At 33.8% G+C, this 25,197-nt stretch overlaps 1 protein-coding gene across 1 annotated transcript in view; it reads left to right on the top strand.

Moving 5' to 3' along the window:
• LOC125008845 (receptor-type tyrosine-protein phosphatase C-like) overlaps positions 1-15,100 on the top strand; it is a 46,395-nt gene extending 31,295 nt beyond the window's left edge. Inside the window, exon 10 of the mRNA XM_047586177.1 lies at positions 14,808-15,100. Coding sequence (XP_047442133.1) covers positions 14,808-15,046 — 239 coding nt within the window. The 3' untranslated portion in view covers positions 15,047-15,100. The remainder of the gene's footprint in view (positions 1-14,807) is intronic.
• The last annotated feature ends 10,097 nt before the right edge of the window (positions 15,101-25,197 follow it).

Here is a 25,197-nt window from a genome sequence, read left to right on the forward strand (position 1 = left end):
AGATTTACTAAATGACTTATATGACTTAAATTAAATTAAAGGATTTAAAGTAATAATAAATAATCACATCATTTGGAAGAACTAGAGTCAGATTTTCTGAGAGACATTTACGTTATCAGAACATTAAACTTAAATTAAAACTCTCTCTTGAAATAAAAGCATTAGCTCTGATGAACTATAGTAAGTTATATGAGTGACTGAGAAACTCACGTATTACTAAACTGATATGAGCTGATACAAATAATTAATACTGTTTGTTATAATTATAAAGATACAGAATTTACAATACTGACAAAGTGACAAAGTTGACAGCAGATGTTCTTGTGCCATAAGTGAAGAAATAGTCTACAATTCCTAAAGTTCATGAGAATAAAAATATCTGTTCATCAAAAATAAGACAATAGACCAACTAACAGCGCACTTAACACCAAAATTATTAATTTTGTTTTCCCTATCAATCTCTTTTAAATGTGTCTTCCAGACTAACACGTCCAGAGTGTGAGTATCATTTAAAGATATTCATCTCGTTATATTTATGTCCAGTCTGTGTTTCCCATCTTTACATTAACTCCAGTGAAAGTAATTCATGAGTCAGTGTACTGATATATTATGCACAAACAGAACATGATTAAATCAGTTTAACATATTTATAATTCTGTTGATTTTCTGTGCAGGTTCTTACACTGTTAAAACCCATAATTTGGTTTAAAGATTACATATGACTTGGAAACTCATCAGTCAGTATTTCTGAAGTAAAGGATCAAGACAAAGACTACAACCTTCAAAATCTCACTCTTGAAATAAAACACCTAAGCCCTGTACTGACTATGAGCATAGAGTTACTTTCATTGACAGTGATGAAGTGAAACATTACTCTACCTAATGATGAACTAAAACTCATATGTGAGTACAAATAATTAATACTGTTCTGTTTCTGTTAATTGAAAAATGTGAAAAAACAACAAGTTGTTGACATCAACTGTGTGTATTGTCCATCGACCAGGTTCATTAAGATGTAGCTGCATGATCAATCATTGTACCAAGAGTGACTGTGATGACATCACTCTTTTTTCAACACAAGATACATTAGTTCATGTAAAAAATACACAAATAAAACATGTGTTGTACTGAGTTGGGACATATTTGTCAAATTTTTCCTTCAAATTTGATACAAGGAGTCTTCAGTGCCCCATTACATCTTTATGTTTGTCAAACTAAGTCAGAACTCATTTTCAATACCTTTGCTCATTAACATTAAATATCAAGTTTTATGTTCTAATTTTTATCAGTTTTATACAGTTTCTTAGATAGACTTGACATATAAAAATCTGCTTTGAGAAATTAACATGTTTCATTTTATTATCTTGATTCTTTGCATGTAAGAAGAAGAGAAGCCAAAGAGAGAAAGATTACGTAAACATGTCATTGTTCTTATAATTGTAAAACGTTAACAGTGATAATGGAATCAATGTGACCTTATAGTTAAATCTTATGTATTTATTTTAGAATGGTGTAATTTATTTAAATCATGAACAAACTGTCATCTCTGAATGTTGACATTACAAATCATGCTGATAGAAATATTCATACTGGTTTTACAGAAAGTGAAAAGCCACTCAACACAGAAGTTGGCGGAGCCCTACAAAACAGCTGTACTGGTCAGATCAAGAAAAAAATCTTGATAAATAAAACAACTCATTCACATATGTTATTATGACTGTGGTGATTATCTTTAAGCATCATGACATGAATAAAATTAAGTTAATCCTCTTGATTTAGTACTATAAATATTATCTTTAGTTGTTAATATTCAAAGTTTTAATAACTCATTGTGACAAAAATCAATGAAACTCAATTAGTCTGAGCTGGTATCTAAGCAAACTAGTGACAAATGTCAACTTGATCTACAATTGAAAGCTTTTCATGTGTGTATGCTGTCATGAAACTAGTCAAAACCTAAAAGTAAGTGAAGTTTTTGATGACTCTACTTTGGTTTATTATTATATTTCAGCAAGTCATATTTAGTTCACGTGTTATCTAAAATACACATATCTGAAATCATGTGATCTGTTTTCACTGAGATGTGTGAAAATGTGATTTGAACTAAAATGTGTTTCCTTCAAAAATAGTGATAAAGGAGTATCTTACAGTCATATAGTATGTAGTGTATGTATAAAAGTTAATTTAATACATTTATAAAATATATTTGCAACTCATTTTAATTGACCTTTGACTCAGATATAACTTAAAATTACAATGGTTCTGTTTTTATGAAGCACTTTGTAATGTTGGTGATGAAAGTGTTACAGAAATAAAGATTATTGTCATTGTTATATAATTTGTTTTAGTTATAGACCAGAATCAGAGCTCTAAACAGCAGTGACACATGATCATGTTCTTGTCATTTAATGTTTAACACGACCTGATGACTTCATTTTGATTAACGGATATTCTGACATTTCAAGTTGAAATTCAATGATTTCAAGTCTCTAAATCAAGCTGCTGTTATTAAATCAACACCACTGATGACATTTCTCTGACATTTACAGTCGCCACAATCCAGGCCGTGATGGAGGGAGATGTACGTTACTGGATTAAACCATTCACTGATTATACCTGGAGTCAACCCATCTACAACACAAGAGGTCTCAGGACAGAGTAGAGATACTCTCTGGAAGTAAGTGAACAAGAAGAAATAAATCTATGGAGAAAAATTAGAATACCAATTCATGATCAAAATCATTTATTTATGAACATCTATGTTTTGTGATTTCTCCGTTAAGATTATGTCATGGATGTAAAAGCTTTGAAAGTTCGTGATCAGCTGACATGTGATGTTTAGTACTATAACTCTTTTAGGTCTTGTTCAGGACGTATGGTTGTGAAATTCTAGTAAAGATTTGAATTAGGATCCTCAACTCAACATAATAATGTAATGAAAAGCTCAGTAATTATCTAAGGTAATTTAATGCTAATAATTGTAGTCTTGATCATTATGAAGTGAATTAGAGAGTATACCATTCATTGATACCAGTAGTGTTTATGAGAGAATGAATGTTATAGATGACACTCTAAAACATTTCTAAAACGTACCAGGATCACAGTAATGATGGATCTTTAGAGTTAATTGTTGGTAATTTCTGTCAGTCATGGTTCAGACGTTATGTATCTGAAAAACTAACACTTAATACTGACATTTAGGTGTTGATTCAGTTCATTAAGACAATTAGCTTTAACTGAAAAAAGAATACGTAAAATAACAATTACAATAAACTATTACCAAAGTAAAAAAACAATTTTCTTAAAAAACAAAACATTTTCCAGTTAATGATTTTATTCTGATGCTTTAAATAGACTTGAAGTATTGGATTATTAAATGAAAAATATATTTCTGAATATACAGGTTATAAATAAAGTCAAAGCACCAAACTATAAAAGTTTGAGTTTATAAGGAATCATTGTTGAATATCAGATGTAACTTTCTTTCATTGGTTCTTTTTTATTTATTACACTTTTTATTTGTGTCACGACTGATGCACATGACAATAAACACAGAAATGTATTAATTATGCAAATATATATTAAAATTTCTACTTTAATAAATTGATTTGTGTTTTTATTCTCTTTCAGTACCAGAACCTATTCAACAACTTGATGTGTTTCATCCAGAGAATAATGTGATTATAGTGACCTGTAAACATTCTGGTCGTTTGAATGGACCTGAGAGTAAGAGGTTATACATAGCACGTCTTAATGATGGCACCGAGCAGCAGAATAAAGACTGTGGCTTTGAATTCAGAGATCTGAGCTACTCTACGAGCTACGAAGTGAAGGTTAGTATAATATTACTGTTTGGTTTCACTAGAATATGATCATTTCAGTCCTTTATTATTAATGAACTTTCTGTCTTTTCAGGTGACTGTCTCAAATGGACACTTTGAGAGTAATCCCACAATACAAACAGTGACCACTTACTGTATGAACAGTTTTAATTACTAGCAAAACAAATAATAACAATAAACTATAAATGCCATATTTTTCATATATTTCTGCTACAACTGTTGTTTTCAGACAATGATAAAGCTGTCATCGGTTTTGTTATCGTCTTCAACATCATGTCATGTGTGGTGCTGGTTGTGGTGTTCTACGAGATTGAAAGACATAAGCACAGAAACTCCACAAAGTAAAAAACACACATCTAATATCCTGCATAAGATTGACCCTGATTGTATTTATTTTTAACTTCACTGATAAAACCATGTGTTAAACATTCATTTAAACTGAATGTCTCCACAGTGACATGAATGAAGATATGGAAATAAAATCAACAGCAAGTGAGTCGACTTCACATTTATCAGATTTTAACATCAGTTACTAATGATAAGGATTTGTTTTGATTTTATGTAAAGTATGATTTAGTAGCAGTTACCAATAGTTTGTCGTTTTAAGAGAAGTAAATCAATAAAATGTCTTATATTAGTATATTTTAAGAGTGTACTATGGTTGTATTGAATTAAATGATGTCCTGTTTTTTGTTGTAGTTTATGTGAATGCTTGTCCTCCTGCACGACGTCGTAAAGAAGTTCGCTGATGAAGAAACCAGATCACCATCAACTCTCAGTGCTCAGGAATGAAGTGTCTCAGTGTGGAGCAAATATTTAGGTATTTTTTAGAACCTTTTAACCATTAGCTAATGTCTCAAATAGTATATCATTTTAACATGATGATATTTGCTACCTTGATGTGTCATTTACAAAACTGTCTCTTTCTTACTGAGCTTTTTAATCTTCATGAGGGTCTTGTTAAATAAATAAAAGTCAAACTGAAAAAATCCAAAAATAAAGTAGCTGATTTTTTAACTTTTTTTTTTTTTTTTTTTTTAAATATATCTCTCATTAATCAGAAGTAAAAAGGTGCACTTTTGGTTGAAGAGAACAGTTACAGTGAGGTACAGCTTGTCAACCTGTCGGGGCCTCAGGCCTTAAAAAGACACGTGGTTGTAACTTCCTGTTTTAAGCAGCGTAGCGGAAATCAATCATCATCCTGTCACCAAAGTAAAGGCGAATGCAGATTCTCAGTGTGAAATTGAACAGCCCTCCTTTGTTTGTAACATCTCTTTATGTTTAGTAATTTTGAGTTGGAGTTCACTGTAGAGACACCTTAGCTCCTGGATATAACACGTCTCTGTGGCCTGAAGGTTGTGCTGCTCTGGACCAGGGTCATTAATTAAAGCCACATGTAAGTAATTATCTTCAGGATTGACTACAAGGCATCTTTAGAAATAACTTCTGAAACGGATGATGCTGGGTCTCTGATCATATGTTGGAAATGTTTCAATGTCGTAAAGATGTGATAATTCTCTAATTCCAGGACAATAGATCTCAGAGGTCTACGCTCAGTAATGATTTTATTTAAAAGATGATAAAATCCAAACAAAGAGGCTACAATTTATTGAATGAACAAATGAAAACTTTCAGGAACGAGCTCTAGACTACACAATTACATTACAGATTAACTGCAGTATTAATAAGAGCTGCATTTTAGAAAATTTAAACTCATATATTATTTGAATAACATCATCTAACAACTTGAGAGCAGAAGATTATGATACTTAAATTCTTAAACAGATAATATGTAGTAAAACTTCTTAAATTATATTAGAAACTTTCTTCTTACATTACTGTACTAATTAATATAAAAATATGACAAAAGTACAGAATTAAATGTATGATTCTTAGGAGTGATTTCTTAACTTTAGATTAGAGTGTGTTTAAGAGCTGCATTTTAGAAAATTTAAACTCATATATTATTTGAATAACATCATCTAACAACTTGAGAGCAGAAGATTATTATATTTAAAGTTAAATTCTTAAACAAATAATATGTAGTAAAACTTCTTAAATTATATTAGAAACTTTCTTCTTACATAACTGTACTAATTAATATAACAATATGACAAAAATAAAAAATTTAATGTATGATTCTTAGGAGGGATTTCTTAACTTTATAGTGTGTTTAAAAGCAACTTAATTTGACATGAGTGTAAACATCTCTTTCTCCTGAGAAATCCAGAAGGCTACATTTATCAACTTTATACAACATGTGAGTTTTTTTTCTTCACTATTTAATATTCTGATTGTTTGCTGATGTGTAACATTGTGCAGTAAACAGTAACATCTGACTCCTCACACTGTGATTTGTAGCTGAGCAGACAACAGAGAACATGGAGGAAGAATAATCTACGGCTACGGCCACTAACAACCCTGCGGCCAAAGACCTTGGGACACTGCTTAAAAGTTCAGTAGAAACATGACGTGAACAAATACTCATTTTAGTTTGTCGGTTCACCTGTTCTCTTTGTGCTCTGAGAACTGAAGAAACGACTGCAAGGATTTGGAAAAACTAAATGCATTGTTGCTTGATGAAGGATTTCAGCTGCTCAACAGTTCAGAGCCTCCTTTTGTAAATATTATCTCATTATTTACTTATGTATGCTGTTGCAAACTGCAATTTTCCCCTTTGTGGGACAAATAAAGATTTCTATTCTATTCTATTCTATTCTATTCATTGTTATAGTTGCAGTTTTTCCATCATGCGCTCAATGTTGTCAGTAGGTGACCGATCGGTCTAGACTGCATACCAGCCAGCTCAGCACCCGGAGCCACACTTTTCACCAATCAGCTCATATTTCTCAACAAACTAAAGCATGTATTAGTCCTGTACTTCACATGTTGTTTTTGTTCTATTTTCAACGTAATTTAAATAACTTTCAAATCAATTAATACTGTTTTTTTCTTTTTTTAAAAATGTACACTTTTTCCTTTTTCTTTGTAACATGAGGTGTTTTACAAACTGATCACCATTTTTGTTTTTGTTAGATTTTTGCTGAATTCAGATATTGAATGATATTTTGTTACTCCCAAACTACGAGTGAAATGTTTATTAAGGATAAACTTTATATAGTTATGCTCATTGTATATTATAAACAGTGTTACAAACTGGGTCAAAAATCTACAATTCTAACTTTAGTGTCACCCATAATATACCCTTCTCTATTCAGCTGTACAACTACTGACCCGTCTGTAACAGATAACTTGCTCTCTGTTGCTATTAATCAACATTATTGCACCTTATTAAACCTTCCTATATATGTAATTCATATTTGTCTGGCTCTATTTCTTGTACATTTTCTCACATGCAAATGATGTAATTTGCTTCTTATACTGTTTTATTTTATCCATATATTTTAAAAGTGTACTATGGTTGTGTTGAATTAAATGATATCCTGTTTGTTGTTGTAGTTCATGTGAATATTCAACCTCTTGCATGCCGCCATAAAGAAGCTGGCTGATGAAGAAAAGACCTGACGGAGCTGTAAACCAGATCACCACTAACCCTTTCTGTCCTCATTAGCTAAAATCTAAAAGATTTGTTTCTTTTTATGAGTCTGCTGTCATGATGTGTCAGTTTCACCAAGTTACAAATCTTTTTACTTTATGTTTTTAATCTCCATGTAAATAAATAAAAGTTAAACCCACTAAATCCCAACAATGAATAAAAAACATCTCTCTCTCTACACATCTCTACAATTGAACATAAATAAAAAGTGCAGCTTTAGTTGAAAACTATAGAACAGTTTTACCGTGGCCATTTAAGGAACTTCAGTATTTGGTCCTTCCACGGTGGCTTAAGTGTTTAACTTCCATCCAATCAAAATCCTGAGAGCCGTGAATCTTTAAACGCAACACAATCACACTAATGCTTCATCCGTTTTTTACACAATACTGGACTCTCTCTTAACTGAAGGTGTCTCACCCAGTTACATTTAAAAACTTAAGGAACAAGGGACCTGGAGGCTTGACCATTTGAAAGAACAGCTTTATTCACTGTCAGGCAAATGGCAAATTGTCGTATATTTTCCCTTTGCACAGAGCCTGAACTATACGATAACTATCGTACATGATTCAACACTGATATACACCCTCCTGATCCTCCTCAACCACCCAACTTATTGCACCACCTGCATGATACAAGTCACCTTCTGCTGTTTCTCCAAATTGTAGCCACAGTGACTTATGACTGTATATAATGTACCTCAGCACAGAGAAGAGAAGAAAAACTTAATGCATTCTTCGTTGAAGTCAGAAAATACAGTATGTGTCAGTAAATATACAGTAGATTGTATTAAATGCTGATGTTTCACTGATACAGTATCATAAATTAAACCAAAGGACAAAAACAACTAAACTTAAAGCATTTCAATTCACATCTCCTCACTTTGTATGTACAGTATATTTATCACACAATACGCGTACCAGATACTGACAATGGAATCAAAGTACAGATGCATGCAACGTGTGAGTGAATAAAAGTGTATCAGCCAAACACATGTGGTCGTCGAATATTCTTCTGCTTGAAGCAGCTTAGCGGAAATAAGGCTTCCTGCCACAAAAGTTAAAGAGATGTCTATACGTGAGACTTAACAGTCCTCCTTTTTCAAATAATAAAAAACAACAACAGTGTTGGTGTTAGTAGGCTACAATATACTGTACGAACACCTTTGCTCCTGGATATGGCACATCTCTGCACTCTCCAGATTTTGGTGTTCTGGACCTCAGTCATCAGTTTAGCCGAATGTAAGTATTAAATCAAGACACCTTTATAAATGACAATTTTAAAACTGTTTTATTTTTCAAGTTAGAATGTTCAGTCTATCGTTGCTTTTTAATTAAATCGTCTATCTCCTGCGACTTTAATCAACTAATTGATGTGTTTCTAATCACTTTAAACTTTTTGTTGCTTTTGAAATCAGAAAGAATTGAATTGTGAAAATTATGATAATTCTATACTTTCAGGAAATATATGTTGAAGGTTTAATATCTACTCTATTATTATTTATAGATCTGAAAATGCTCTAAAAATGAGTATTTGATAAAATCCAAACAAAGATATGTCAATAAAACAACACACTGGATTAGCTGTAGTGTTAATACGGACGGCATATATGCATATATAAAACATCTATACACGTATATTATTTGCATAACATCATATAAGAACAAACACACAAAAAACTGAAGATTATGACATTTTAACTTAAATCCTTGAAGAGATTTACTTAAAATAATAATAAAAATAATAATAACAAAAAGCATTTAGGAAAGGCAACTAGAGTTGTAGAGTTTTCGTGAGAGGATATTTTACCGTTCATCCGAACAACTTTTTTATTTCTAAGAACTCTTAGAAATGAAGAAGCTGCTCTGATGTAAGTAATTATTATAATTATGACCTGGATGACTGAGAAACTTCACGGCCATTATTAATATTAATAAGAGTATATTAATATATTTTACTTCTTATTGATGTAACAATACTAGAGCCTCCTTTTGTAAATATACTACTAGTTTGTATTGTGTATAATAAAATACACAATACAAACTGAAAATGTATGATTTAAGGACAGGTTTCTCGACTTTTCTGTATTTTATATTGTTTGCAAGAACACTGAATTCAGCATGAATGAAAAAAAAACACTTTTCTAAGTACATCTATGTATGATATATTTCAGATTCTGATTATTTGCTGATATATAAACTTGTGCATTAAATGGTCAAATATGACTCCTCACATGTGATTTGAAGTTCATCAGATACTAGAGAACATGGAGGAACAATAAGCTACGTACGACTACCTCCACTAACAACCTGATTAAGCTGAATATAAACAGAGTTAAATGTTAATAATTTAAAGCCTATGTTTAAAAATATCCTCGTTCATGAAAATATGGACAATAGACACTAACAGCGCACTAACACTAACATATTAATGGTTGTTTTTCTCTTTTCTAATCTCCTTCAAATGTGTCTTCCAGACTCAACATGTCCAAAGTTTAAAGACTAGAAAATTCCCTCTGGGATATTTTGAAGGGGCTACGGGAGCTAATGCTGGGGGTACTGTCTCTGTCAACATGGGAATTAGCACACTTTGCCTACATTTAGCACAATTAGCTTATGGTTACCACAGTTAGCTTACAGTGAGCACAGTTGGCCCACATGTCGCACACTTAACCCACATTTAGCACAGTTAGCATACGGTTAGCAGAGTTAGCTTACGGTTAGCACAGTTGGCCTGTGTGTGAGAAAGTAATGTGCGCATATGTGTGTTTTTGTGTGTGCGTCCTCTTTGTGTGTATTTGTAACTGTTATAACATAAAGCTACCTGTGTGTTTCTGTGTATCATGCTTACGCTTATGTATGTGTGTGGGTGAGGAGGGCGCGCTTGCGCCCACATGTGTGTGTGTAACTGTAATCACAAAGTTACCTGTGTAGTGTGTGTGTGTGTGTTGGTATGTAATATTGTAACATGAATGTGTGGGACACAGGGATCAGCTGTATTAACAGCAGAGACAACTGATTAATGAACTGGTCTCAGCTGTGGCCCAGAGCTGAGGCTCAGGGGTTGCCATGGCAACTCAAAGTGGTCGTCAATGACACAGAAAAGAGCTAGATTTTCCCCCTTTTCGCTGGTCTCACATTTTGGCTTACTGTGACAAAACGGTAGCGCCTATCAGAAAAACAAGCAGACTGTGGGCATCCTAAGACATTCCCGAAGACTTTGATATGTTTTTTGTCCTGCTGGAGAAAATATTTTGGACACACTTGCGAGTTAAAGACAAAGCTCCTTCTCCCTTTCTCAGGAAACCATTGCATTGGAGTGAATGGAGAGCAGACAGGTACTTTACCGCAAACAGAGGCTCCCAGTTTAAATTCTGTATGTCTCACTGCTTTGCCGAGTACATTGTGAGAGACACAACAAGTTTGTCTACAACTGTGGAAAAAATCATGTGTCTAGTGTGTAAATTGTGGCCGGGCCGAGCGTGAAAATAGAAAAATTTCAGGCGATTTCACACACGTTCTCTCACTCTAAGAAGCAACATTCTGCACTCTAAAACGAGATTCGAGAGATATTTTCATGGTCATTGAGCAGTGATTGATCAACAACTGCTCAATGTTGTGTATTGGAAATAATACAACAATACATAAGGCTTGTGTCTACATTTTAAAGTTTAAATGAAGTCTGTAGGTGAAAGTATGCCTGAGCAGTAGACCTTTGAAAAACTGTGTTTTTTTCTCGGCCGGCCCATTAATTTTCTAGTACAAGTAATAGCACACCAATCCCGATCGAGCCACACGTTTTGACATATGAAGAACGAAAATGGAAAGGAAAGGGAAAAAAAAAAAGAAGAAGAAACACGTGGGACAACAGGTTATCGTAACTATGCTGTAGACTGGAGGCTCGGGCGTTGCCCCGTAGTCCCTAATAATTCATCTTGTAGTATTTATGTCCAGCGTCTGTGTTTCTATCTTTACATTAACTCCAGTGAAAGTATATTTCTATTTCAGTCAGTGTACAGAATATATTTTATCAGCAGCAAACACAGAACCATGTTCAACATCAGTTTAACATATTTAATAATTCTGTTGATTTTCTGTGCAGGTTCTTACACTGTTACACCCATCAAGTTTGGTTTAAAGATTACAGTGATGAACTTCACTGGAAACTACAACATCAGTATTTCTGAAAAAGACGGATCAGAGACAAAGACCTACAACCTTCAAAACTCATCTCTTGAAATCAAACACCTGAAGCCCTGTACTAACTATGAGCACAGAGTTACTTTCATTGACAGTGATGGAAGTGCAACACTCTGTGACTCTGACCAAGATGTGACTAGAACTTCTACATTGAGTGAGTACAAATAATTAATACTGTTCTGTTTCTGTTAATTGAAGAAATGTGAATGAAACAGACATGTGTTCATCACTTGTGTATTTCAGGTGAAGGTGACATTAAAGTTGTCAGCTGCATGTCTGGATATGTTTGTTACCAAAGTGACTGGAACATCAGCTCTTCACTGTCAACACCAGATAAGATTCAATGTAACAGAGAAACACAAAATAATACATGGTGTGTCAAACCTGGTTACGAGGACATTTGCTCAGATTTTACTTCAACCTTTACGTGTGGGAGCTCTTCTTTTAGTCGCACCACATTCATCTCTCTTGGTTTGTACAAACTATCAAACTTCATTTTCAAACTCATGTGCTTTACATCTAAAGTTATCTTGTTTTATGTTTCTAATTCTTTCTCTCCACAGATTTCTTAGATCCAAGTGACATAAATCAGACTCCTCCCACTGGACTTCCTGCAGAAATTAAACCAGTGTTTCCACCAAAGTCTCAGAATCTCACCGTTGATTACACCTGTTCAGGTAAAGAAGAGAAGCAGAGAGAAGAAGATTTACGGTGAAACAGATCAGATGTTCTTATTATTGTAAAACTGTGAACAGTGATGAAAATCAATGCTGCTTTTTGTTTTCTGTGATATATTTATTAATCCTGAATGTGTCCAAATTTAAACTTAAAGATAACTGCTCCTAATAATCTCTGAGATATAAAAACCATGACTGAAGAAATCATCTCATCCTGGTTTCTCTTCAGAAAGTGGAAAATTCAACGACTCCAAGAAACTGTCTGAGCTGGAGCCCTTCACAGAATACAGCTGTACTGGTCAGATCAAGAAGAACAACGTCTCCATAAATAAAACAACTCCACCCATTAGTGTTAATATCAAGTGTGGTGAGTTGATCTTTACTTTACCTCATAAATTGAATAAAAACTTTTATCCTCTGATTGTTCATAGATAATGAATTCATCATTTCTGATGTCTGTTATATTCCAACAGGTTTTAAAATAACCGCTGTGAGCAAAAACCCAACTCAAATGTCCATTGAGCTGAGCTGGACAACAACTAGTGACAACTGTCAACGTGTCCTCCACACACTTGAGAAGCTTTCTCATGTGTGTAGCTGTCATGAAACTTACAGTCATAAACCTACTCAAAGTAAGTGAAGTTGTTTTAGATTGACTCTACTTTGTAATATATTTGAATGAGGTCTTTGAGATGAACTCTCTAGTCAGTCTGATAAGATGTCAGAATGGTTACTGAGCTTCTAGAATATATATTTTTTTCTTCTGTGCTAACATTTTAGTCAATTAAAGGAAAACAGATGGAAATATGTTATATGTTAATATTACATTTTAGTTTCCTGTGTGTTAAAATACACATGAGACTGAAATCATGTTTGATTCTGTTTTTCTACTGAAGATGTGGTGGCAAAATGTGATTTGAAACTAAAATGTGTTTCCTTCAAAAATAGTGATAAAGGCAGTATCTCTACAGGTCATATAGTATGTAGTGTATGTACAAAAGTTAATATAACACATTTATCAAATACAATAAAATTATAACTCAACTTTTATTGACTTTTAACTGGGATTTGATTTAAATTTAATGTATTTTACTGTTAACTTTGTTTCATACACCTGTTTCTAAAATTACAGTGTTTCTGTTTTTTATGAAGTACGTTGTAATGTTGATTGTAAAAGTGCTATAGAAATAAAGATTATTGTCATTGTTATTATTTGTTGTAGCTTGTAGGACCAGAATCAGAGCTCTAAAGCAGCAGTGACACAAGTCATGTTCTTGTCATTTAATGTGTTAACACGACCTGATGACTTCATTTCTGATTTACTGGATGTATTTGACACTTTAAGTTGAAATTCAGTGATTTCAAGTCTCTTTAAATCAAGCTGCTGTTATTAAATCAGACACCAGTGATGACAATTCTCTGACATTTAGTGACACAGTCGTCACAAATCCAGGCCGTGATGGAGGGAGATGTAAGGTTACTGGATTAAACCCATTCACTGATTATACCTGTGAAGTCAAATCCATCTACAACAACAAGGAAGTTGCTCGAGAAAAAGATGGTCCACTGAAAACTCTGCCTGGAAGTAAGTGAACAAGAAAAAATAAATCTATGGAGAAAAATTAGAATACCAATTCATGATCAAAACCATTTATTTATGAACATCTATGTTTTGTGATTACTCTGTTAAGATAATGTCATGGATGTAAAAGCTTTGAAAGTTAGGGATCAGCTGACATGTGATGTTTAGTACTATAACTCTTTTAGATCTTGTACAGGACGTATGGTTGTGAAATCCTAGTAAAGATTTGAATTAGGATCCTCAACTCAACATAATAATGTAATGAAAAGCTCGGTAATTATCTAAGGTAATTAAATGCTAATAATTCTAGTCTTGATCATTATGAAGTGAATTTAGAGAATATGCCATTCATTGATACCAGTAGTGTTTATGAGAGAATGAATGTTATAGATGACACTCTAAAACATTTCTAAAACGTACCAGGATCACAGTAACGATGGATCTTTAGAGTTAATTGTTGGTAATTTCTGTCAGTCATGGTTCAGACATTATGTATCTGAACTAACACTTAATACTGACATTTAGGTGTTGATTCAGTTCATTAAGACAATTAGCGTTAACTGAAAAAAGAATACATAAAACAATAATTACAATAAACTATTACCAAAGTAAAAAAGTAAAGGTTTTCTTAAAAAACAAAACATTTTCCAGTTAATGATTTTATTCTGATGCCTTAAATAGATTTTAAGTATTGGATTATTAAATGAAAAATATATTTCTGAATATACAGGTTATAAATAAAGTCAAAGCACCAAACTATAAAAGTTTGAGTTTATAAGGAATCATTGTTGAATATCAGATGTAACTTTCTTTCATTGATTCTTTTTTATTTAATACATTTTTTATTTGTGTCACGACTGATGCACATAATAAACACAGAAATGTATTAATAATGCAAATATACATTAAAATTTATGTTTTAACATATTGATTTGTGTTTTTATTCTCTTTCAGTACCAGCAGATATTGGAGAGAAATTGTCTGTGTCTCAACCAGAGAATAATGTGATTATAGTGACCTGTAAATATTTTGGTCCTTTCAATGGACCTGAGAGGAAATACAGAGCACGTCTTAATGATGGTGACCTGTTTGAGAAGGACAAATGTGAGTTTGAATTCAGAGATCTGAGCTACTCTACAAACTACGAAGTGAAGGTTAGTATAATATTACTGTTTGGTTTCACTAGAATATGATCATTTCAGTCCTTTATTATTAATGAACTTTCTGTCTTTTCAGGTGACTGTCTCGAATGGACACTTTGAGAGTAATCCCAGAATACAAACAGTGACCACTTACTGTATGAACAGTTTTAATTAATAGCAAAACAAATAATAACAATAAACTATAAATGCCATCTTTTTCATATATTTCTGCTACAACTATCATTTACAGACAATGATAAAGCTGTCATCGGATTTTTCGTCTTCCTCATCATCACCATCTCATGTGTGGCGCTGGTTGTGGTGTTCTACGAGATTTACAGACGAAAGCACAGAAACTCCACAAAGTAAAGAACACACATCTAATATCCTGCATGAGCATGATTGCATTTCTTTTATTTTATTTTAAACTTTACTGATAAAACCATGTGTTAAACATTCATTTAAACTGAATGTCTCCACAGTGACGTGAATGAAGATATGGAGATGGATTCAGAACCAAGTGAGTCGACTTCACATTTATCATATTTTACTAATGATAATGATTTATTTCAGAGCAGGAGTTACCAATAGTTTGTCGTTTTAAGAGAAGTAAATCAATAAAATGTCTTATATTAGTATATTTTAAGAGTGTACTATGGTTGTATTGAATTAAATGATGTCCTGTCTGTTGTTGTAGTTTATGTGAATGCTCGACCTCCTGCACGACGTCATAAAGAAGCTTACTGATAAAGAAACCAGATCACCATCAACTCTCTGTGCTGAGGAATGAAGTGTCTCAGTGTGGAGCAAATATTTAGTTAGATTTTAGAACTTTAATTGCCTTTTAATCAATAGCTAATGTCTCAAATATTACATCTTTTTAACATGTCTGCTACCTTGATGTGTCATTTACAAAACTGCCTTTTTCTTACTGAGCTTTTTAATCTTCATGAGGGTCTTGTTAAACAAATAAAAGTCAAACTGAAAAATAAACAAATATATGTTGCCGATTTTTTAACATGTCTCATTAAACAGAAGTAAAAAGGTGCACTTTTGGTTGAAGATAACAGTTACAGTGAGGTACAGCTTGTCAACCTGACGGGGGCCTCAGGCCTTAAAAAGACACGTGGTTGTAACTTCCTGTTTTAAGCAACGTAGCAGAAATCAGGCGTCCTGTCACCAAAGTAAAGGCAAATGCGGATCCTCAGCATGGAATTGAACTGCCTTCCTTTGCTTGTAACATCTCTTTGTGTTTAATAATTTTGAGTTGGAGTTTACTGTAGAGACACCTTAGCTCCTGGATATAACACATCTCTGTGCCTGAAGGTTGTGCTGCTCTGGACCAGGGTCATTAATTAAAGCCACATGTAAGTAATTATCTTCAGGATTGACTACAAGGCATCTTTAGAAATAACTTCTGAAACGGATGATGCTGGGTCTCTGATCATATGTTGTAAATGTTCCAATGTCTTAAAGACGTGATAATTCTCTAATTCCAGGACAATATATCTCAGAGGTCTAAGCTCAGTAGATGATTTTACTTGAAAGATGATAAAATCCAAACAAAGAGGTTACAATTTATTGAATGAAGGATGAAAACATTCAGGAACGAGCCCTAGACTACACAATTACATTACAGATTAACTGCAGTATTAATAAGAACTGCATTTTAGAAAATTTAAACTCATATATTATTTGAATAACATCATCTAACAACTTGAAAGCAGAAGGTTATGATATTTAAAGTTAAATTCTTAAACAGATAATATGTAGTCAAACCTTTTAAATTGTATTAGAAACTTTCTTCTCACATAACTGTACTAATTAATATAACAATATGACAAAAATAGAATTAAATGTATGATTCTTAGGAGTGATTTCTTAACTTTAGATTAGAGTGTGTTTAAAAGCAACTGAATTTGACATGAGTGAAAACGTCTCTTTCTCCTGAGAAATCCAGAAGGCTACATTTACCAACTTTATACAATATACGTTTTTTTTTCTGCACTATTTTATATTCTGATTGTTTGCTAATGTGTAACGTTGTGCAGTAACAGTCACATCTGACTCCTCACACTGTGATTTGTAGCTGAGCAGACAACAGAGAACATGGAGGAAGAATAATCTACGGCTACGGCCACTAACAACCCTGCTGCCAAAGAACTTGGGACACTGCTTAAAAGTTAAGTAGAAACAGGAAACAGTGATTTATAAATAATTTAATGGGCAATGACACCACGACTAATACTGACATGAACAAATACTCATTTTAGAGTGTCAGTCACCTGTTCTCTTCATATTCTGAGAACTGAGGAGGCGACTGCACTGATTTGGAAAAACTATTATTATTATTATTTATTTTTTACACAGTCCACTCTCAGCTGGGCTAGGCTCCAGCAACCAGTAACGGTAGTAGAAGATGAGATGAGAGTAGACAGTCCACTCTTTATTCTTGTTTACTTTTCTGCCCCTATGTATGCTGTTGCAAACTGCAATTACCCCATTGTGGGACAAATAAAGGCTTTCTATTCTACTCTATTCATTGTTGTAGTTGCATTTTTTCCATCATGCGCTCAATGTTGTCAGTAGGTGACCGACCGGCCTAGACTGCATACCAGCCAGCTCAGCACCTAGAACCAAGCTTTTCACAAATCAGCTCATATGTCTCACCAAACTAAAGCATGAATTAGTCCTGTACTTCATATGTTGTTTTTATTCTATTTTCAACTTAATTTAAATAATTGTGTTTTTTTTTTATACTTTTTTGTTCTTCTTGGAAACGTGTTGCTGACAGCGTACATGCATATTGTTCTATTTTTGAGTTTTTTTGTTTTGTTTTTGCTGAACCCAGATATTGAAAAATATTTTGTAACCCACAGACTATGAGAGAAAAGCTTATTAAGGATTAATGTTATATAGTTATTCTCATTGTATATTGCAAACACAGTGGTGAACAGTGTTACAAACTGGGTCAAAAATCTACAATTCGAACTTAAGTGTCACCCATAATACACCCTTCTCTATGCAGCTGTACAACTACTGACCTTTCTGTAACAGATAACTTGCTCTCTGTTGCTATTAATCAACATTATTGCACCTTATTAAAACTTCCTATGTATGTAATTCATATTTGCCTGTCTCTATTTCTTGTACATTTTCTCATATACAAATTATGTAAATTCTTTGCTTATACTGTTTTATTTTATCCATATTTTAAAAGTGTACTATGGTTGTATTGAATTAAATGATGTCCTGTTTGTTGTTGTAGTTCATGTGGATATTCAACCTCTTGCACGCCGCCATAGAGAAGCTAGCTGATGAAGAAAAGACCTGATGGAGCTGTAAACCAGATTACCATTAACCCTTTCTGTGATCATTAGCTAAAATCTAAAATATTTGTGTTGTCTTTTTATGAGTCTGCTGTTGTGATGTGTCAGTTTCACCAAGTTACAAATCTGCCTTTTATTTTATGATGTTTTTAATCTCCATGTAAATAAAAAAAGGTAAACTGACTAAATCCCAACAATGAATAAAGGTGTTGCTGTTTTTTAAACATCTCTACAATTAAACATAAATCAAAAGTGCAGCTTTGGTAGAAAACTATAGAACAGTTTTACTGAGGCCATATAAGGAACTTCAGTATTTGGTCCTTCCACGGTGGCTTTAGTGTTTTACTTCCATCCAATCAAAATCCTGAGAGCCATGGATCTTTAAATGTAACACAATCACACTGTCACTGTCAGGAAAATGGCAAACTGTCGTATATTTTCCCTTTCATATATTGTGCAGACCCTGAAACTTCATGCATTGTTCATTGAACATCCCATGTGAGATGACTAGTTCAGGGTAACCTGGTGAGCTAAAGTTTGAAAATATAGTATGTGTCAGTAAATATACAGTAGACTGTATTAAATGCTGATGTTTCACTGATACAGTATCATAAATTAAACCAAAGGACAAAAACAACAACTAAACTTGAAGCATTTCAATTCACATCTCCTCACTTTGTATGTACAGTATATTCATCACACAATACACATACCAGATACTGACAATGGAATCAAAGTACAGATGCATGCAACGTGTGAATAAAAATCTATCAACCAAACACATGCGGTTGTCGAATATTTTCCTGCTCGAAGCAGCTTAGCGGAAATAAGGCTTCCTGCCACAAAAGTTAAAGAGATGTCTATACGTGAGACTTAACAGTCCTCCTTTTTCAAATAATAAAAAACAACACCTACTGTGTTGGTATTAGTAGGCTACAATATACTGTACGAACACCTTTGCTCCTGGATATGGCACATCTCTGCACTCTCCAGATTTTGGTGTTCTGGACCTCAGTCATCAGTTTGGCTGAATGTAAGTATTAAATCAAGACATCTTTAAAACTGACACATGAAAGAAAAAAACTTTTAGAACCTGTGATGTGAACTGATAAATTAAAGAGATAGCCAGATGTATGTGATGAAATAATATAATAGATATAATCTATTGTGAGTTTTTGTTGATGCAGAATTAGATTTATACATATATGATGAGAAATAGTCAGAATTTTAAGTGTTTTATTTTATTATCAAGTAGAGTTTTCAGTCTATCATTGCTTTTTCATTAAATGTGTGAAAAAAGATCAGTAACAAATAAGATCATCTACCTCCCGAGACTTTAAATCAACTAACTGATATGTTTCTAATCACTTTAATCTTTTTTGTTTTTGTAATTAGAAAGAATTAAATTGTGAAAAGTCAAGATAATTCTATAATTTCAGGAAAATATGTTAGAGATTAAAGTTCTACTCTGTTGTCAATTACAGATCTGAAAGTGATCTAAAAATTTGTATTTCACAAAGATATGTCTACAAAATAACACATCGGATTAACTGCAGTCAATACGGATGGCATATATACATAAACCATATATTATTTGCATAACATCATTTAAGAACTTGATTAGGACATTTTAACTTAAATTGTAAAAGGGATTTACAACAAAAAAAAATGCTTACGAAAAGCCACTAGGGTTGTAGAGTTTTTTAAATGGACGTTTCGCCGTTCATCAGAGGATTTTTTTTTTTTTTGTAAGAATGCATTAGACTATGACCTGGATGACTGAGAAACTTCACAGACTTAAAGAGAGTTAGCGTAAAAAAAACTTTGACTGAAATTGTATAAGAAACTTTTTTATAATCTTATATAACAACTATGTTTATAGATTTTGCTTTTAATTGTAACAATATAATAACAATATACTAATCAAGAATAAAAATTGTAAATGTATGATTTAAAGACAGATTTCTTGACTTTTCTGTATTTTATATTGTTTGCAAGAACACTAAATTTGGCATGAATGAAAAACACTTTTCTTATTCTTGAGAAATTCAATAAACTGCATTTACCATCTTTGTATGATATATTTCTGATTCTGATTATTTGCTGATATACAACATTGTGCTGTAAATGGTCACATTTGACTCCTCGCATTGATTTAAAGTTCAGCAGATACTAGAGAATGTACATCGAGGAGGAATAAACTACGTATGGCTACCTCCACTTGTTGTTTTCCTCTTTTCTAATCTCCTTTAATGTGTCTTCCAGACTCAACAACTCCCCATCGTGAGTATCACTTTCACTGAGTATAATTCATCTCATAGTATTTATGTCCAGCACCTGTGTTTCTAACTTTGGTCAAAGTGTATTTATATTTCAGTTAGTATACAGAATATATTTTAGCACCAGTGGACATAGAACCATGTTTTAGCTTGTAGGACCAGAATCAGAGCTCTAAAGCAGCAGTGGCGTGTGTTTACATGACCAGATGACTTCATTTCTGATTTACTGGATATTTCTGACACTTTAAGTTGAAATTCAGTGATTTCAAGTATTTTTAAATCAACCTGCTGTTACTAAATCAGACACCACTGTTGACAATTCTGACATTTACAGTTGTCACAAACCATGACATGACAATAAATACAGAAACATATTAATTATGCAAATATATATTAAAATGTCTGTTCTAACAAATTGATTTCATTCTCTTTCAGTACCAGCAGATATTGTAACACTTGATGTGACTCATCCACAGAATAATGTGATTATAGTGACCTGTAAATATTCTGGTCCTTTCAATGGACATGAGAGGAAATACAGAGCACGTCTTAGTAATGGTGTCACATTTGAGAAGGACAAATGTGAGTTTGAATTCAGAGAGCTGAGCTACTCTACAAGCTACGAAGTGAAGGTTAGTGTAATATTACAGTTTGGTTTCACTAGAATATGATCATTTCAGTCCTTTGTTATTAATGAATTTTCTGTCTTTTCAGGTGACTGTCTGGAATGGACACTCTGAGAGTAATCCCACAATAGAAACAGTGACCACTTTCTGTATGTGTAGTTTTAATTACCATAAAATAATAAACTATAAATGCAACCTCTTTCATATATTTCTGCTACAACTATTGTTTTCAGACAATAATAAAAAGTGCATCAGTTTTGTCGGCGTCTTCAGCATCATCTTCCGTGTGATGCTGGTTGCGGTGTTCTACGTGATTGCAAAGTAAAGTAAAACTTTTCTTTTGTGAAAAATGCACTTGAAAGAGTGGCTGCATTTTGCCAGTAGTTTTTGGGCTTTTCTTTGTGCCTTTGACCCAGAGGGAGTGTGTCATGAGAAGGTTCTTTGGAGACATGGTCGCGATGCATGCCGCGGTTGCTATGCAACTGGCCAAACAACCACATCACCTTGGACACTGTTTTTGCCAACTACTATAAATTTGTTTATTTTGCTAGATAACAGTTTTAGTCTAATCTTATTTTATTTTATATATATATATATTTATTTTATTTATTTATTTATTTATTTTACTTTTGTTTGTGTTTACTTTTATGTGCAACAAAGCGGTGACAAAGCAAATTCTCTCGTGGATCATTTAAGTCTATCTAAGTCTAAGTCTAAGTCATATCCTGCATGAGTTTGACCATGATTGCATTTGCAGTTTTTACTTTACTGATAAAGCCATGTGTCAAACATTCATGTAACTTTAATGTCTCCACAGTGACGTGAATGAAGAGATGGAAATAGAATCAACAGCAAGTGAGTCGACTTCACATTTATCAGATTTTATAAGTATAGTGAACTGACGTGTCATTTTGCATTGAATTAAATGATGTTCTTTTTGTTGTTGTAGTTTATATGAACGGTCAACCTCCTGCACGGCGTCGTAAAGAAAGGCATGATGGAGCTGCAAACCAGATCATCATTTACACTTAGGAGCTCCTTTTATCACATTTTAATCAACAGCTAAGGGCTCAAATATTGTGGCTTTGCATGTGTCTGATACTATGATATGCATATTTCACCAATCTGATGCCTTTTTTTGTTTTGTCTGGATTTGTCCTCATCGTTTAACACCACAGGGAGAGTCCACTTGAATCAATAAAAGCTGAACCAGCTACAACAAGTGAAGGTGTTGCTCATTTACCATCTCTACAAGTTAGAAGTCAACTTTGGCTGAAAAACTATAGAATAATTAACTACGATCTCAACTTCTCCTCGTCTTTGTTTCTCTATGTTTCTCATCTGTGGTCCTCGCCCCACTCACCAGCCCAATGTTGTCCGTTTACAGTTCTTCATGTAACAGTCGTAGATTATTCTCTGACCTGCCTATGATACCACATATTTTGCAGCCTATTCACTTGTGATAATCACTGACTTTCTGCAGCTTGAAAGCAAACGGGAGATCTACACCCTTATTAAGAAGGTGGTCATTATGTTACGCCTGTTCAGTGTATGATTCCTTTATAGAAAACCCTGAGTGGGATGTAAATAACGGCCCAGTGCGTGCGAAACTGTTGCCTAACAGAAATATCATGAGAAGATTTGTAGTTGAGACATGAAAATGATTTCTGATTTGATGCAGCACGGCGGAAATGTAGCTTCCTGTCACCACAGTAAAGGTAAGAGAAGTTACTGTGGGAAACACTAAGGAGTTACACTTCACTTAGCAGTCAAAGAAATGAATTAGTGTTGTTATTTGTCAGTGGGAATTTAACGTGCAAACTCCTCAGCTCCTGGATATGGAAGGTCTCTATGCTCTCAAGATCCTGCTGCTCTGGACTGTGATCGTCAGTTTGACCAGAGGTAAGTTATAATCTACACCTTGTAGGGATCTTTATAAATGATACTGAGGAGAGAGGAACTTGTATCATGATGCTGGGTGTTTGTATCTGTGATCGCTAACTAAAATGATTTTAAATGACACTGAAAATTAGAATTATATGTAAATAGATGCGCGTTTGTGGCGAAATCTCCCGTTCTGTACACATTTACATTTGCAATTACAGATCACTATTACGTCTTTGTCTCAGGACAGTTGGATTAGTTTTATCCGAGGCCTCCACACTAATTTACATGTTTCAGTGTCACCTATGTTATCTTTTTTTTTTCTTTTTATTTTAGTAAATTAATTTATTAATTAAATTAAATCCAGCTTCTTAGACATGATTAAATCATGATTAAACCCCCCCCTCCCAACTTTGATTTTATGGTCTCTCTATATTATCGACTTCTAAAGACAAACTATAGAATAAAAAGCCGTGACTGGATTAAAACGAGTTTAGAACAGGCGTAACATAATGACCACCAAGAAAAAGTTCTTGAGAATTTCTTGGTAACAGGAAACCACAGGCTGTGGTAGAAGTGCACTCTTCATCTTGATAAGGGCTAAATGCTCCATTTCTCACACGATTATCTGAAAGCTCACGCCAGGCACACATTATTTGCTAAAATCACCTGAAAGAATCCCCACACTTATCCCTGTTAGGGGACAGGTCTCTTATGCCACTGGTCCTGGCTAAAGCAGGGACTGGAGTGATGATAACACGTAACACAGCAACTGCCAGAATTATTTTACGTAAGCGGAATACAACGTGAAGGGAGCAGAATAACTCAAACAAAACCAGCTAAGCATGGACGTAATATGACAACAGTATCAGTACAAACTCTTAGAAGGGATGCAGGACGTTAATGAACATAACACAATCTTCTACTACTACTACTGCTACTACTATTACCATTAACACTGCTTAAGATCGGGCCATACTGTAGGTTACATGGGTAACAACAGACAGCTGGGCATAGAAAATATGTTCGTGCTGATGTTGCATAATCACTTCTTGTCTAATTTAAATGTCTCATTTAAATCTGTTTTCCAGGCCTCAAATCCTCCCCTACACATCCACATTGTGAGTATTTGTTTCAAAGATTATGATTTCAAGTACTTTTATCATATTTGCGTTTAGAGTTGTTTACAGTCAGAGCCTGTCTTTCATTGACAAAGGAGACGGACGTAGGAAGTGTGTGTGCTATGACCACTGACAGGAGAAGTAAATACCATCAACCATCTCATGATAATTTCATGTTCTGCTGGGAAACTTCTGGACCCGGAATCAATTTGTGTTGGTGTTAGACCAGACCAACCCATAGCAACGACACTCCTTGATGGCAGCAGCCATCCCCAGTGGGATGCAGCCTGACACAGGCACACAGAAAAACAGTTTAGGAACAGCTTAAAAATAAATAAATAAATAATCGAAAAAACATTAACAACAGCATAAGGTGTTCACCTGGCCTCCAACTTCACTAGATCTCAAGCTGATCAAATATCTGTGGGATGATCCACAGAGGCCCTCCGCCTTTCAACCTAAAGGCCCATGTCAATTCACTAATGAGTCACAACTGTTTTGGAGGCACAAAGGAGACCAACACAATATTAAGAAGGTGGTCATAATGTTATGCCTGATCGGTGAAAGTGCTGCCTTTTAAAAGTTATTGCCTATTGTTAACAAATCAAAGTAAACAGATTTAGTGATTCTGTTAAACTCTGGTGCAGGTTCTTACACCATGGGAGATTTCAAATCTGGTTTCATCATTGACATGAAGAACTTTTCCAGTGGGAACTACATCGTAAATATTACGGAAGAGGGCCGAGCAGGAACTGGAAAGAATTTCAACGTTCAGTTCTCTGACCGGAGCTCATCACACGAAATCAAACACCTGAAGCCCTGTACTGACTACAAGCATAGAGTTGCTTACATTGATAGTGATGGCCGAGAAAAAGTCTGTGACTGTGCTGAGAATAAAACTCGAACACCTAAAATGAGTGAGTACAAACAGTTAATAACATTGTTGTGCAAATATTTTTCTGT

This window comes from Mugil cephalus, chromosome 6, assembly GCF_022458985.1.
Source record: "Mugil cephalus isolate CIBA_MC_2020 chromosome 6, CIBA_Mcephalus_1.1, whole genome shotgun sequence".
Classification (NCBI taxonomy): Eukaryota; Metazoa; Chordata; class Actinopteri; order Mugiliformes; family Mugilidae; genus Mugil; species Mugil cephalus.